This window comes from Microplitis mediator, chromosome 5 (genome assembly GCF_029852145.1).
Source record: "Microplitis mediator isolate UGA2020A chromosome 5, iyMicMedi2.1, whole genome shotgun sequence".
Classification (NCBI taxonomy): Eukaryota; Metazoa; Arthropoda; class Insecta; order Hymenoptera; family Braconidae; genus Microplitis; species Microplitis mediator.
Genome location: NC_079973.1, coordinates 11,290,242 through 11,308,592, shown reverse-complemented (window position 1 = coordinate 11,308,592; position 18,351 = coordinate 11,290,242). Strand labels below are relative to the sequence as shown.

The 18,351-nt window shown below is 31.9% G+C and overlaps 1 protein-coding gene across 1 annotated transcript; it reads left to right on the top strand.

Annotated features, from left to right (window-relative positions):
• The first annotated feature begins 15,698 nt into the window (after positions 1–15,698).
• On the top strand, positions 15,699–16,592 carry LOC130668734 (endothelin-converting enzyme 1-like). The gene is made up of 2 exons (XM_057471157.1): positions 15,699–15,854; positions 15,931–16,592. Exons 1-2 carry the CDS (start codon positions 15,699–15,701, stop codon positions 16,264–16,266), a joined length of 492 nt encoding a protein of 163 aa, XP_057327140.1. The 3' UTR covers positions 16,267–16,592.
• Positions 16,593–18,351: the final 1,759 nt, after the last annotated feature.

Below are 18,351 nucleotides of genomic sequence, written 5' to 3'. Positions count from 1 at the left end.
ACTGCCAAACTAGTCATTAATTACAAAAGCTCACAGACTTGCTTATTTGTCGTCGTCCGTTTTCTGAATTCGTCCTAAATGAGCGCGCAAAGACCTATAGATTAAGATAGTCGATCATTATACTTCATAATCCGCGTATAACATTGTGTAACATTTGACAATGCTGTGGTTGCAGGAAGCCAATAGGTACCTCTGTCAACGAGTATTACCTTACCACCTTGAATTGGTTATAAAATCAGGGGGCACAAGCTCAAAGATAAGTTTATCACTTAGTGCTAAATGAGGGGAAGTTTTTATAATAGCATGTCATAAAACTAAGTGATTATAAGTGGACGAGGAAGCATGGAGGAAAAGATAGCAGTCATAGATAATGTGAAGCTAAGTTTAGTGTCCTGGTTTGATAACAAGAGTGTGAATCTACTTTCAGCATATGTGGAAAGCGAGCCGACAACAACAAAACGTCGTTATCTTCGACATGAACAAAAATACAAAGACATATCTTGTCCCCAAGCTGCCGATGTTTATAACCAACACATGGGTGGAGTCGTTTCAATGCTCGGTTACTACAAAATAATGCTTGGTTGCTTTGGCGCCGAATTAATTCAAACCAATGATTGACTTTGTTTGATTTCAAATTAACAGTTTCTGAACACCTGCGTAAAGTAGGCGAAGTTCAATGTGAAAACTGCAAGACTTATTTATGTTATAACGACAAACGTTATCATTGTTATAAACGATTCCACGAAATTTAACTAAACGCATACGAAGCCATATATGGTGTCGTATGATAACTTCTACTATATAAGTTATATTTCTTAAAATTCTTTTTGATCTCATTATGTAAACCTAATTAAACAATACTATGCATAAAAAACTACCGTTTATCTACCGAATAATACGAACAAGAATGGAAGATTTTTATTTAAATCTGAATTGAAGGTAATTGAAAATTTTTTTCTATCACCTTAAATGTACTTGATGTTTTTCTACTATTGCAAAAATTATTTTAGAAAACATTAATGATAATTTTTAATTTCATAATATAATTTAGTACATACTATATGACAATCAAAAATGATACTTGTCACTGTCGAATAACAGAGAAGTACTCATTCTAGAATTGTTCTCTAGCTTGGAATATAATACCTCTGAAATAAGGTTCTTACAAGGGACACTACAAGAGGTAGGCGCGATCTAGTGGCGAGCACCGAACTACTACCGCTGCTGTTGCCTTGCTCTGCTGACTTTCCTCTCCTCCATGTATATCTTTTCTCTCAAGAAATTTATCCCTTAGTTTAAGCAACTTTTCTGTTTTGGTTAAAGCATAAAAAAGTCTTGCGTTAAATAATAGTACTCATTCCGAGAAATTTTATTTTCTTCAAACAAAAAAGTGCAGATTGCTACAAAAAACTAATATATCTTGCTTCAAAAAAATATCTAATAATAAGAAATCAAAACTTCTGTAACAAGTAAAAATTCTTCGCTTCAAGCATAACAATATGTTAACTTGATAAAAAAAATTTTAATTAAAAATAAAAATTTCAAGATAATTATTTATTTCGGGCAAGAAAATTTTGATTTTCCGAATCGATCAAAAAAAATTTCTTGATTCAAATTAACTGTTTTTGTGTATTTATAATTCTCAAAAACAGCAGATATTTTAAAAATATATGTAGGATTAATATTAATTGCTGGAATCATTTTATGATAAGAAGATTGTAAAACTGCTTCCATTCAAACATCTTGTCTGGGTATTTTGCTATAAAAGGTTTTTCTTTAACTCATAAGGTTCTTTATTTGTATGTTATGAAAACTTAAACACGTCTTCCAAATTTTAATTTCTTTACACAGGAAGAACCGTTAACTTACGTCAAGAAAAATATTTTTGATTTTAGATAATTTTTCCGATTAATGCGGAAAATCAAAATTTAGATTTGAAATCAATTTTAGATCATCCGTGGGCACGAAAATAAGTAAAATAAATTCAATTTTCGGTGAAAAAAAATTTTTAGGAAACCCTAACCCACTACAGCATCGCGCAGCAGTTCACAACACAAAAGTGGCCCTTTTGATCGGTAGGCTGCGTTCGGATAAGATTTTTTCAAAAATGTTTTTTTTGGATAACTGTTAATGTACTTGGTAGATTGATTTTTAGCTCAAACAGCTCGGAAATGTATTCACAACAATATTTTCGAGCTCAAAGAGCTCGTAAAGAGCGGGAAGTTTTGGGGCTGGCCCAGAGGGTCAACCGATAGACCAATTTTATTTTGTATTCTATTTTCTTGTTTATAATTTACTGGACCAAAAATCGAAAAATTTCGGAAACTGCAAATTTTTATTTAACGACAGTATTTCAATGAAAATGGCAACAGTTGAAACAACCATGAATGTGAATAAACATAATTTAAATTATGTTTCATTATTTGTTGCCAATGGAGAGCTGCCAAAAAATTGCATAAATATCAAAAGTAAGGAGAAATGTATATAATATCAAATGCGAAAAAAAATCGTCAACAGCTTAATATATGATGATTTTTAATTTATAAAACGTGGGTATCACAAAGTTTTTTATGGACACGTGTCATGACGATAAATTGTAAATGCCTGACGTATTTTGTTTGTTTTGGAACCGACCACGTCTTTCGGCATTGTCGCTTTAACTCTGATAGACTAACATATGGATAGCAGATTCACATACATTGATATATACGCGCGTATAAACGTCTATGTGTACTTGTTAAACAGTATTTTTCAATCTTTCATCCTTCTTCTCGTGGCATGAATTGTCATGACCCCAGTTAAACATAGTCATTTTAGTTGTATCTTAAGTTTCTCTTACATGCTGCTGTAGGATCTATGAGGCGGAGGAAACTTTAGAAGCATCGCCGGGATTATATGGGGCGCGACCAACGTTCCCGGCTGTCGTTCTTCCGTTCGGCAACTGGTGAGAGCTGCAAAATGCTACGCACGGTTTGCATCCACACCTAACGCTCTTTATTTGTTGCTTCCGTTCAACAAAAACTATTTCCATCTTTGTTTTGGCAAGTCTTCGAAATTACTTCAAAAGTACCGAATTCCCGATAATTAATTTTATGAATCATATTATTTCTCATAATATTTATTAGGTTGCTTCGTTTGAAAATACCGGTTTTTTTTCACTTTCACCTCAAAAAATTGTTGTGAAGATAAAAAAAATTCTCTGAAAGTTTCAGCTTTTATAAGATATACACACGGATACACACACACGTGCACTTGAGCACACACGCGCGCACACGCACACTCATACATACATCCCATGTGACACCCCTCAGAAGTAGTTTTTTTATGGTACACTAAAATTAGTCAGTAGAACCGAAATAATCGGTAGCAGTTACCGATTACTTTGGTAGCTGTTACTGATTGAAATCGGTACCAGCTACCGATTGGTAATCTGTAGCTGTTACCGAAAATTAATCGGTAGCAGCTACCGATTATTTCAGTAACTGCTACCGAAATAATCGGTAGCTGGTACCGATTATTTTTTTTGTGTTAAATCAATATTGGAAACTCGCCTTTTGCATTGAAAGATTTCCCATTCAAACATCATAGAAGTTTGAACTTTTTAACTTCTTCTTATGAGAAGCGACGATTTTTGAAAAATTCGAGAAATTTTTGTTTTCATTCCAGTTTTCGGAAATCGAGTTTTCATCAGATATCGGCGTTTCAGAATCATAGGAAGCTGTATGGACTATTATTCCGACAAAATATAACCCCATATCTTTCCAGATTTTGATGGAAACTTTTTTGTAAATTTTTTTTACCTGATGGCAAATAACTTTTTGTTTTAATAAAGATATCCTAATGTAGTCTTGAGAAGGAACTTATCAGGTTGACCTGATGAAAAATATTTTTTTTTAGCAAGAATATCCTCATGATGTGGTCCTAATAAGGAACGCGTCATGTTTGCCTTATTAAGGCATTATATTTACCTGAGAAGGTCTTCATGGTATTTTAGGAAAATCAGGAAATAATTCTAGTCGGGATATCCCTTAATTATTCCGGTCAAACAAATTCCCGAAAGTCACTTATTTTTCGGCCGTCACAGTGACTATCGCCTTCAATCGATTGAAAGAATGTTTTGAATAATTTCACTAAATATAGAATCGCATGTTCTCAAAATAGTATTGGAGGGATGAAGGGGGCAAAGTGGGCCCCTCAAAATTTTCTATACGCCAATAAATTCGGACGGATAATAAGCTAATCGAAATTTCTTATATAATGAGGGCTAAAATAGACCACCAAAACTGTTCATTAAATATAATTTATTAAGAAAGTTAAAGAAAATAAAACTACGTTTTAAAGTTATATCGCAGCAGACTATTAAAATGACTTTTATATTATTAAAATACAATTGTTTTATAGTTATTTGCAAATATCACACGTGTAAAGAATAAAAAATATCAAATCCAAAATTTTTTGGAGGGCCCAGTTTGTCCCTAATTTTGGATTTTTAAATTTTAATGGACGCAGCATAATGAAGTGAAAATAAGTATCAAGAGCCTAAAAAGAAGTAAAGGCGTAAAAAAAATTAATGACACTATCATTATTCTCCTTAAGGGGCCCACTCTGCCCCCCTCTCCCCTACATATCTTCTTATCCTCAAATCGTCTATTTTGCAGAAAGATAATTGGATCATTATATATGTCATTCAAATAATTCAAACTTAATGATCTTATGCAGCAAACGAATTGCTACCAAAGATAATATTAGTTTACTCTAATCTAACTTATTATCGATAACAGTCTAATAGCGTCTGATCAAACTAAAGGACAATGACTAGTACATAGAAATCAATTAGTAACAGGTGTGTACAAATTTGAATAATATAATGACGTTTCATTTTTACTGTGTAAATCCTGAACATCAACAGAAGTTAAGGGTGCTTATTTTTTAACTAAATTAAAAATAAACCGTTGTTTTGTTATTTTAAACGAGTGTAGTGCAAACAAAAGCTTTGTATAAATAAATTAATTAATCTATTAATAAGCAAATAAAATTCTAGCAACAAAAGGATTCACTCAAGCGAACAGAACGTCAAAATCCAGAGCTTCATTCAAGAATCCAGATCTTGGTTTTACGGTGGGGACACGCAAGGGTAATGACGTGTGCATTATTTTGATAAATGATCATAGTACGCATCAAACTAGACTGTGCGCTCACAACAACCTTGGAAATGTGTATATACTTACATTCGTTTCAGCTTTTCTATACTATGTATACGAAAAACACGTGGTATGGAGAAAAGAAACAGAACAGGGAGACCGGTTTTTATTTTACAATAACAAAAACCATAATAGATTTTTTTTTAAATCATAGCTTCATTGATAACTTTCATGATTAATTGAATTTATCAAATAAGTCTATGCTATATATAAATAGAAACTTTTCTTTTCTATATAGTTTTAGAAATTAAATAACTAAAGCTTAAAAAATTTAGTGAGTTTCATGATATTCAGAAATATTTCTGTCAGCATTACATTTTAATGATCTTGTTAATAAAGATAAATAATTAATAATGAAAAACTGCACAGAAAAAAAGAATTTCTTAGGACTAGAAAAAATTTCTTGCAGCGGGAAATTTGTTTTTGCCTCAAGAAATTTTTGCTTGTCCAAAAAAAAGTTTTTCTCTTCCCAAGAAATTTTCCACATAACGAATTGAAAACAAAAAATTTCTCAGGAAAAGAAGAAAACTTTTTTCGGGACAAGCAAAAATTTCTTGCGGCAAAAACGAATTTCTCGCGCCAAGAAATTTTTTCTAGTCCTGAGAAAACTTTTGTTTTCATTTCACAATGCAAAACTTTTTTTGGGCCCAGAAGCTTTTTCTTTCTGTGTAGTTACTAGAGGGGACTACACGGACAAAAAATAAGCGCTGCTACAGAACAAAATCCTGTTGCAGCAACAGGATTTTCATGTTACAGCAACAGAACACATCCTGTGGGAGCAACAGGATTTTTCCTGTGGAATCAATCGGATAAGGAACAAGTTTTATGTACTAATTTTTTTTTGTCCGTATAGTGAAATTTCAAAATTTGAAAAAAAATTCAAAGATTGGAAAAAAAATTCAAATTTAAAAATCAACATTTTTGTTCAAAGTTATTTCTTTTTTCGAAATTGGATTTTTCGTTAAAAATTTAAATCTTTTTTCAAATTTTGGAATTTTATTATACTGACGAAAAAAATTGGTACATGAAACTTGTTCCTTATCCTATTGGTTTCACAGGAAAAATCCTGTTGCTGCACCTATTTATTTGTTTCCGTTTACGTGAGTGTCTACTTCCGGCTATCAAGTCAAGGTTAGAAATAAAAAAACATCTCAACGTTTAGAGTAAATTATTTATTAATTTATGTATGAAAAAAAAAGTCTTAAAATTTTCGATACATAATAAAAACTAGGCTTCTTATTTTACTGTAAGCTATATTATTGTGCATAATATTTTTTATCTCCCCGCTGTTCCTCGGAATGACTAATATATATCACATATCATTTAACCTTTTTTTAAGGCTTAGTGTTTTAATACCTACGCTTTCATTATACAATCGTAGTTCGAGATGTATAATTTTGTCAAGTAACTGTAAATGACATTTTTATGGAAGTAGGCCACCTATGAGGCGGAATTGAAATCGCCTGAAGGAAAACAGAAAGTCGGTGCCAAAGAATATCAGACTTATCGACTTAGCGTAGATGGTAACAGTCGACAAAATATTTGCAAAATTGTACAATGAATGTGTGTCGCAAATAGAGGGTGATCGAGTTATCCTACTATCGCAAAAAGACCGACAAAATTGTCTAGGTAATGTCAAGGTAAATTAAATTTTCAGTAGATCCGACGATATTTTTTAAAAATTCATGGCTTTATTATAAACGTATTTTTATTTATTGCAATCATTAACTGAAACGCCTCTTGTAGTTGATGCTTGACATTTAAATATTAAAAATAGTTAAGTCAATTATGTTTTAATTGAAAGCGTCTCTCTACCTAATTATTTTTTCCGTCTTTAATTTTTTAATAAAGCTATTTTGCATAATTTTATAAGTATACGTTTTATGAATAGCGTAAATTAATTCAACTAATTAGAAAGGCACATACTTTACTTAATATTTTACTTCCATCAAGATAAAATCTGTTTTGTTTGAAACTCACTTTTTTCAGCTGAAATATATATAATTATTTTTATTGCACTTTAACGTTTTTGTATCTTTATTCATATAAGTTATCATTAAATATAAATTTTTAAGTTATTTAAAAAAATTTTTGTATAAATTTTTATTTTTTTAAACATCTTAAACAGTAACTCAAAAATGTATAGGGGAGACCGGGGCACGACGGTTCCCTTAAGTCGGTAATTATTTTTTATGGCTTTTAATCTATACAGGTCAACCTAATTTAGTCCTTTCTAAAGCAAATCCATTGAGGTTTTACCAAAACTCAAAACAAAAATTTTTTTTTGGGGGACGACGGCCTTCAAAAAAAGCTTGAAAAAAATTTTTGTTTATTTTTATTGAAAGAAAAGATTTTAAACACATATATACTATTTCCGTGACTTTATAATCCCATGGACTTCAAATTTATGAGAAAAAAAAATTATTTAGCTGATGTAACCAATTTTATGGAAATTTTCATTTTTTGATTTTAACCACAATATAATCTGTTGACCTAAAAGAGCATTAATCAATAAGTTTTTCAAATTCATTTTAGTTTAGAAAAAAAAAATCTCCTGTAGCAAATTTCTTTTCAGGAGGTCCATTATGCCCCAGATATTGCAGATCAGCTTAAAATAACTTTAAAACCTCAGAGGTATCATGATTTGACCGGAAAATGATTTGGCCGTAGCACCCCAGTCTCCCCTACCTATACAAAAAAAAAATCGGCCCATTACTGGGTCGCGAATGGCTGCCAATTTTCAAGCATCGGCTGAAGATCGGCTAAATATCGGATGATAACGGTATGCCAAGCATCGCAGTCGCAAGCATTGGCCAATCGTGGCAATCAATCATAGGCCAAAGCTTGGTATCAAGAGCACTCTATCAAACCGTTGGCCAACGAACGGCGGTTAGTTGTGAGCCGTTTTTATAAGCAAAAAGACGGCTGCCAATGATTCACCATGCACGGGCCTGTATAGTTAGCCATTTATTAGCCAATCATTGCAAGCCAGGCATCGGCCGACTTATGGGAAAATTTCGAAGCTCGGCGATTTTGTATGGGTATCACCATTGAAAGGTTGCCCTACAGATAATACAAATAATTAAAATTGAAATGCTACAACAAATTATTTGAAAATCAAAACTTTAATTTTATCAAAAAAACTACGCTTCCCCTTAATTGTTAGTGATCTATAACTTTTTATCCGCAGTGTTTGTTTTTACAAAAATCCACACTGTATGATATGATAAATTTCTGAAGCTCATCCTATGAGTGGTCTATAAAAGTTGATCACTCAAACCGAATACAGAATGATTTTAATACTTTTTGCCATTACAGATTAATTTTTTTGATAAATATTACACATCTACTCAATACAACTGGTCCTGATAGTTTTATTCATAAATTTTTTTATATTCGTGATGTGTTTATTTTAATCGAAATTCGGACTTTATAATATCTAATGCATAATTCACGAGAATCGAAATATTGCGAAGCGCAAACGTGATTGCCGTTGAATGGATTCATGGCACATAGGAATCACGAAGAGACACCAGGGCGCAAACCACCTGGGTATGTTACTGGTGCTGACTGGCTGACAAGAACGATATCCATTCTGCTTTTGGCTATATACCGAGTAAGTATACGGAACCGAGAGAAATGTAGAATTCAAATGAGTTACAAGCGTATTACACTCTTGGGAAGTAGGTGCTAAGTGCTTGAATATGCTGATCAAGCATATAGAGATACCCTAAGTTTGGCAGTGTATATAGAAGTAGATTGAATCACGATATAGTTCTGAAGCAGATGTTCGAAAAGGGATTACCAGATTAAGACGTTTTTTAATGCGAAATAGAAAAACAAACTAAATACATACATGAAAAATACGAACATAAGTCATTTTTACTGAATTACACTTTTAACAAATGATTATTTTCATCGTATAATTTTTCTATTGCATTGCATAGTACACGGAAAAAAATTTACTGTTGCTGCAACAGAATGCAGCCATGTTGCAGCAACAAGAAAAAATCCTGTTGCAGCACCAGGATTAATACTGTTGTTGCGACTTAATAGTAAAATATAGTTACACAGTAAAAAATTTTGTGTCATTGCGTCAAAAAACTTAGTGTTAAAAATTTTTGTGTTAAATATTTAACACATTTTTGTGTCGATTTAACAGAATAAATGTTAAATGTACACATAAAAGTGCTGAATATTTAACACAATAATTTTAAACACTAAGTTTTTTGACGCAATGACACAAAATTTTTTACTGTGTAACTATATTTTACTATTAAGTCGCAACAACAGTATTAATCCTGTTGCTGCAACATGAATGCCTCCTGTTGCAGCAACAGTAAATTTTTTCCGTGTACTTTTTAATTAAATAAATATTACAGTGCTGCCTCTGTTACAATACGATGGAAACTATAAAAAGTACGATGTTACATCGTAATTTTAAAAAAAAAGTTTGGAAAATCCAAATGAGCATGCCTTAAGCGGTCGTGTCATACACGAATTATTTATATTAAATGTTTACGTTACGATTTGTTAATTTTTTCATAAAGACTCCTATTTTTTTCTTTTTTTTTTGCTTACATTTAAGGAACTATTAAACTAATTTATTACAATAGAAAATTATTACAGAAAATATTTAAAAATTCCCGCGGATAGAATGGAAATCTTTGCTAACGCCATCTAGCACGCTCCGATAGAAGAAGCAGGTCTTCACTAATTCTGTTTATATATTTTTTTTATATATGGCAGCCTGAGATGTAAATTTTTAAGCTTCGACAGTGCACATTTTATTATTTTATAATTAAACGAATAATGATAGAGTTGTGGATTTTTAATCAGTTTGTCACAATGAATTTACGGATACATTGAAATAAAATTTGAAAGAATTCGTTTTGTTTTTCGAAAGTTATGGTGATTACAAGAAGAGTGTTACATGTATTTTACAGGATTTTTTTCTGAAAAATTCGTTTTTAATCTAAATTGTGGGTTGGACCAGCTGTTTATTGTTGAGAAAAATGACCATTGATCTTTTCTTTAATTGTGGTATGAAGGCTGACCTACTTTAACCACTATATTATTATTTATTTAAAAAAAACTCTGACGGAACCCAGTTTTTAATTTTTAGGCGAGAGTAGAGCATACCTACGCTCGCGCTCAAGGCATGCAATAGTTACTGCGCCCTCCGCGAGAGGCGCTCTTGTGACTTATGACTGTTTATTCAAATCACTTTTATGGATCTTAAAAACAATCTAAAGTATAGGCCCTTTGGTGGCCGAGTGGTCCAAGGCGTCGGATACTTAGCACTCGAAAGGACTCGGGTTCGAATCAAACTACTATAGCAAGCAATTGATGACTATTTAGGCAGAATAAAACGTGATAACGGTTTCCTTAACTACAATCCAATCACGGAATTTCCACTCTTAATGACAACAAGTCAAAGTTTCTATATATCGAGCACTTACTTACGGAATTTCCACTTCAATTTCTACGTATTTTTAAACAAAGAATATCATTAATAGGGTCATTAGATCAGCTTAATTTGGTATTTTTAAATTGAATGATAAGGAAATAAAATATGCTTGGACTTCTGGAAGTCAAATTATATTCTTAGAATGTAGATACTGTTCAATTGATTAATTTTGGGTTTTTTATGCCCAGGTAAATTACTTTTGAGAGTAGCGATAAAATTCGATGCGTTAATGACACGTTTCGTTAATGATCGAGGTGTATATATGTATAAATGCTGATAAAAAATATCAATCACACGACGTGTTGGTCAAATCAAGGCATCGAAGCCATACCGAATAAAATAAATTATGAAGATGTAAGTTAATATTTTTGTAATTGTGTGATAAATTTAAAATTTAATATTTTTTCATTACCAGAAATACAATGAGGGCAAGTTGGTTCATAGTATTTCTCTCAGTAGTGGCGGCTGAACATGTGAACGACAAAATAAGATGTAAGTCTAATTGGAATTTTTCCCAACATTTGATTTTTTTTTGCTTCTGCTTTCCGATCGTGTTGTATCCTAAGCCAAAATTTAAAACTTTGCTAGAATCTAGAAACTCTACTGAGTACTTAATTTGTATAGAAAAACAACTCCTACATAAAACCTATAAATGTCAATTAGGGTAAAAATGACATGTTCAGCCGGTATATAGGCGTTAGAATATTGAATTATAGTCTAGGATCCGGCATCTAAAAATCCTACCCTCACGTGTTAATTAAATTTTTCATAGTATAGTATACAATAAATTAATAAATAACAGGTTTTTACCTTTATAACTACTACACGGAAAAAAGACATGTTGCTGCAACAGGATATTCTGGTCAATAATATTTATTAATATTAATAATAGTTAAAATCACGTGATTATCACTATTTTGCAGTATTTTTACAGAGTGAAAATTGTTGAATCGCATAATAAATGTATTACTAAATGTATAGAAATAATTTAATAATTTCTTTATATAATTTGCTATTTGATTAATAAGGAATGCGAATGAATGAGCAATAAAAGTAATAATATAGAAATTTTTCAGATTAACATATACTATTAATTACTGTTTTGTAATTTTTACTATCAGGTACCAGTGATACCTTACGTAAGGTTCAGCTAAGGGAAATTTTCAATTTTTTTTGACAAATAAAAAATTAAACTTTTACAAAAACCATACGAATAGGCCTTATTTTACTACGATAGGGTTATAAAGCCTACAGGTTAAACAAACTGTAATAGTTAAACTATACTTAATAAAATTGGTATTAGAGATGAATCATCACTTAAATTTAGCAACAATACTTTTTAAGAGTCAGAAGACTAGATTGTTTTTTATAATTTCTTCTGCGCTACAACATCATATGACGAATGATGAAATATAGAAGACAGGGAACGTGGTATCGGTACTCTATAAACTTGTCGTAACATCTCTATGCAAGACCCTTCTACTAGAGTAGCCTTTAGCGAAGGCGGTTATTTTAAATCATTTCTGTCAATCAGGCCCTATTACCCGACAGGCTTTATTACCCGCTGGTACCTTACATTTAGTAATAAAAAGTAAAAGTAATTTCTTACTAAAATATGTTAAATATTAGAATATTTTCGAAACTCCTTTTCGCCGTGTATTTGAATCGAAAATTCGTGTTATTTCTCGTAATGACAAACGGAAAAATTTCGTTTGTTTAGTGTCAAAGAAACCGCGTTTTTATCACTCCCGGCCTCTTCTTATATTTTCATATTTACAGCAATTTACGACTCCTGTACTACACGCCAGTGTGTTCTGGATCTTATGGAATTCGGTACGAACTAATAGACATGTTACAATTTATTCATTACTGCAGAAGTCAACAATTTATTGTGTTCTTATTTCAGAGCTTAATATATTCAATAACATCAACATGAGCGCTGACCCCTGTGACAATTTTTATGAATTCGCTTGTGGCAATTTCGACAATGTTCCTCCTGATTTTGTTCAACAGAAAATGCATAGAAATATTTTTGAGGTTTCTGATATTTTTTACCGAATAGAACATTTAATAGCGACGTCCGACTCACTTCAACTTTCTCGACCTTTTAATTTCTTGAAAAATTACATGACCGCCTGTAATAATATGAATAACATCCAGTGGTCTTCGTGTAATTGAAATTTTTCATATTTACAATAACTGATTATTTCATAGAAATTATATTGATGAAGAGAAATATTATTTTAGTTTCTAATGGCAAAGAAGACAAATTAGATTATTTGAATGAGCAGATATCAAAATTAGGCGGCTGGCCGCTTCTACAAGGTGACAAATGGAATGAGACTAATTTCGATTGGATTAATTTTGTTCATAAAGCGGAAGAGAATGGTGTTGACTTTAATGTTTTTTTGACTCGAGTGCTATGGCATCACGGAAACTATACGGGATTTTTATCTGTAAGTAAAATCATCAATTATATTTTCAATGAGCGCAGATGCATCTTTCAATATTTATGTTTCCATAAATAGTTGCAACCCCCAAAGGTCGAACTTGCTTATAACGAAGAAAATACAATAAATATTGATAAGTTTGCGGCTTATGTTAGTTTTGTAACCAATGTCACTGAATTTTTGGGAGCTAACAAAACACTAACTATAAAAGGACTCCAAAAACCACTAAAATTTGAAATGAAACTTTTCAACATAAGCAATAATAATTATATATCTTCCTTAACTAATGGAAATAAAACTTACGGAATGTCTGTGAAAGAAGTGATCGAAAAATGGCCGACTATTGATTGGATTAAGTTTTTAAATCCACCAACGCTGCCGCGACCCTACTTAACAAATGAATCGATCATTTTTATTCAAGATCACGACTTTATGACGAAATTTGAAAAATTGATTAGGGAAACTCCCAAAGAAGTGCTGGCCAATTACGGAATGTGGAAGACAGTGCAAAACTTGATTCCCACTGTCCCCTCTACGACTCTGTTTACATTATTGAATACTTATTACAAAATAGTCAACTCGTCAGCTCTTCAACTGTCTTCGTGCTCCTTAAATTTACAAAATAGTTTGAAAGAACTCGAGTTGTCTCACTATGTACATCATTACCCACTTGACGGTAAAGTGAAGAGTCGCGTTAATCTGATGGCTGCAGATGTTAGTCAAAAATTAATAAGCATTATAAACAGGACAAATACGTTGGATGATGAATCCCGAAATAAACTCATTAGAGACATTGAGTCTATAGAATTGATTATTGGTTATCCTGAGGTATTGTTGGATGACAAGAAAATGGAAGAGTATTACCAAGGACTCGAAGTTACGTCTGCTGATTTTTTGAGGAGTTTTTATAATGCTATTGCATTTCAATCTAAGAAACGAGTGACTGCAGGTTTCAAGCCAAGTGATGAAGTTAGTTGGAAGGATATACTGTATTCCAAGATTGAGACAACTGTGAATGGTTACAACTTTAAAGACTCTCACTTAATTGGTAATATAATATTTAACTAGATATTATTCCTCAAGGCAGTATTCTACTTTGAGCGGTAAAGAAAAAAATTATTTTCAGTTAAATAATAAAAAATTAATATTCCGGGAAAAAATCATCAGACTTGATCATGCATGAAATTGCATGAATCATGCGTGACTATGATTTTCTAGTCATGCATGATCATGTATGATTTTACATAGCCATGCATGCCTTTGCATGAATCATGCGGTGTCATGAATGATCATTTATGATTGAGCGTGGTCATGCATGACATTGCATGAATCATGTATGACTATCCTTTTCTAGTCATGCATGATCATGTATGATTTTACATAGCCATGCGTGCCTTTGCATGAATCATGCGGTGTCATGAATGATCATTTATGATTGAGCGTGGTCATGCATGATATTGCATGAATCATGCGTGACTATTCTTTCCTCGTCATACAAGATCATGCATGGTTGAAAATGGATTCACACGATCCTGCGTGCCTTTGCAAGAATCGTGCATGATTATCATTTTCTAGTCATGCATGATCATGTATGATTTTACATAGCCATTCATGCCTTTGCATGAATCATGCGGTGTCATGAATGATCATTTATGATTGAGCGTGGTCATGCATGATATTGCATGAATCATGCGTAACTATCCTTTTCTAGTCATGCATGATCATGCATGGTTGAAAATGGATTCACACGATCCTGCGTGCCTTTGCAAGAATCGTGCAAAGTCATGCCTGGATCATGCACGACCATGTCTGAATCATGCACGATCATGCCTGATCATGCATAATCAAACATGATCGTGCATGACGAATTTTTCCCGGGATTAACTTATTGAAAAATGAATTCATTTAGCTGAAGACAGAGCTCAAGATGGCAGCGTGCGAGAGTTGCAATTCTAACACAATGCAGCCGCGATTTTAACACAAAATCAAAATGTAATATCTATTGAAGTACTTTCATTATTCTCATTCGATAAGTTCTATTACACTTACTACACTCATAATGCCAAAAGTTTTTAATACATTTGAATCAATAATATTAAAAGTAATTAAATATTCCTGCTAAACATACAACGCACGTGTTAATCACATTATTTACCATACATCTATATAAGCCCAGATGAGATACATCGCTCATCAACTTTGTGCTGGTCCGCTGATGGCTCTGAGTGTTCCAATTGCAGCATTTTTAGGTTTTACAATTGATGCCCTTTGCTCACTCGATCAAAAAAATCGAATAGTAAAACAACAAAAAAATTAGTTTAAAATGCTATGATATATTATTCTCAATACATCTATTGAAGTATTGATATAAGCCCCGGGTCATCTCATTCTAAATTTATAACGAAAAGCTTTTTTTCCGAGCTCTCAAAGTAAAATACTACTTTAAGTTCAATAATTTATTATAATTAATGAAATTTTAAAGTCCTAGGTATTCCGCTTCTCGAAGATTTTTTTTTTAACATCAACCGCCCGACTTATTCAAATTATGGTTTGCTAGGATTCATTATTGGCCACGAAATGGGGCATTCTATTGATTTCTCTAAAAAATTTATTGATGATTATGGATTTGAGCGCGACCGATGGAGTTCATTTTCTGAAGATAAGTTTCATGAAAAAGAAAAGTGTCTCATTGAACAACTTAGTAACTTCACTGTCAGAGGAACTGAAGAAAAAGTTGGTGCAAATATTCTATAATGTTGCGTGTTAGTAAATCAAAATATACTTCTTTAATGCTGCTGCTTATTTACAGTTGGACGGTAAATTTTTCCTAGCAGAAAATCTTGCTGACCACATTGGCGTAAGAGCCGCTTATTCAGCCTATCAAGATTGGGTCAAAGTACATGGAACGGAACCGACATTTCCGAACTTGCCTTATAATTCCAATCAAATGTTTTGGCTGTCATACGCGAATCAAGAATGCGCACCAAAATTGGTATTAGGAAAGCTGAATCCAAAAGATCCACATCCTCCAAAGGATAAACGTCTTATCGTACCACTTTCAAATACTCCTGAATTTTCGAAAGATTTCAATTGTCCCCTAGGATCGAAAATGAATCCTGTTAAAAAATGTAACATATTCGAATAGAAATTTCACGTGAACTTTGTCTCGGCTCACATCTATGAACTAGTTTGTATTTATAAATTATTAAAAAAGAAAACGCGGAAAGTAGTGTAAGAAAAAGCTAAATGTCAGTAAGATACAACTAGTGTTTTTGTATCCATGTGTATTATACACAAAGATGAATTGCTACCAAAATTTTGAATACAGTCTCCAACTCCTAAATTCTAGCCACTCGATAAACAGGTTATTGGACCACTTTCAAACATCCTAGAGTTTTCTAAGAACCCTAAATATCCCTAACGGTCTTCGATGAGTCCCAAAAACAAATGCACTGTTCTCTTGTGTAGAATTACCCGTCGATCAAAACTTATTGTTATCAAAAAAAATTATTGTTTTAATAAAATGATTTTGTAAAAAAAAAACAATAACATTACTTTATTTGTTAAATTTAACACTTTCCTCTTTTGGAAAATATGTGGAGAAATACATACACACAAATAAAAAAATTCTTGACTGAAGGTAAATATTCTTGATTCAAGAAAATTTTTTTTGGAGACCTAAATTTTCTCAGATAAAGTAGAAATCTTCTCCAACCAAGACGAATTCTCTTGGCTCAATAAAATCTTGACTTGGTTCCCGAAAACGTTTGTCTTCAAAAATATTTTCTTGACTTAAGATATCTGTTTTTTCTGTGTACTAAATATAAATAAATTATGGTATATATATCGATCAGTTTAAAGAGTATATTCTGATAACAATATAAAAAAAAAAATTTAATATATTCTTATGATTACAGTTTGACGACCTGGAGTTTGAACCTAAATAACATCCTCAAATAGTTTAATATCACTTTTTATACATTATTAAAAGGCTCCGATTGTAATAGTTGCACGTTTATTTCATTTATAAAATACAATGAATTTATCAGCTTATGATCATTAATAACAGAAATCACTTCGAATAAATCTGCAAGAATTAGTACTTAGAGTAGTAATGATCACAAATAAAACACTATTCAACACTAATCACATCCAATGGTGTTGTACGATTCACTAGTCAGAGTACTAATCGTCACTAATGGTCCTTAATAAAACACTTATCAATACTAGTGAATTATCAGTAGTATTCATAAGCGTTTATTAGTTTTTACCGCAAGGGTTTATATACGTTAGAAATGGTTTTAAATAATTGTTTTATTAGTGTTCAATAAAATTTACATTTGCAGTTGAGCCAAATATATGTATTATTGAGGGGGTATTCTGGTCTAGAAGCTTAAATCTTAGGCATTTTTCAAACTAGGAAAAAAAAAATGAAAAACATTTTTGGTATCCATTTTTTTACATGATTTTTATTGATATTTGAAGAATATAAAAAAAAAAAAAAATCAAAAAACCACCTGATGTCATAAACTCACTTAGCCTTCAAACATTCAAAACTGCATCTTTTAAATTTTTCTTCGATCTTGAACCGTATGAGAACTTTGGACCTGGTATTATTACTGACGACCTGAGTTAATTTATTTTGAAAGCTCGATAATGCTTATATATCTTTGAATTTACCTTGGTTTTTATCTCAAGTATGATACTTACTATAGCAAGCAATTGATAACTATTCAGGCAGGATAAAACGTGATGACAGTTTTCATAAGTATCGTCTAATTAGGGAATTTCCGCTCTTAATGACAAAAAGTCGAAGTTTCTTTATATCGATCACTTACTTATGGAATTTCCACTTTAATTTCTACATATTTTTAAACAAAGAATATCATTAATAGGGTCATTAGATCAGCTTGATGGAGTACTTTTAAATTGAATGATAAGAAAATAAGGTCGGCCTTCGGGAATTCAAATTATGTTCTTACAATGTAGATACTGTTCAATTGATTAATTTTGGGTTTTTTATGCCCAGGTAAATTACTTTTCAGAATGACGATAAAATTCGATGCATTAATGACACGTTTCGTTAATGATCGAGGTGTATATATATGTATTAATTCTTATTAAAATTATCACTCCCACGAAGCTTTGGTCAAGTCAAGGCATTGAAGCCATAGCGAATAAAATAAATTATGAAGATGTAAGTTATTATTTTTGTAATTGTGTGATAAAT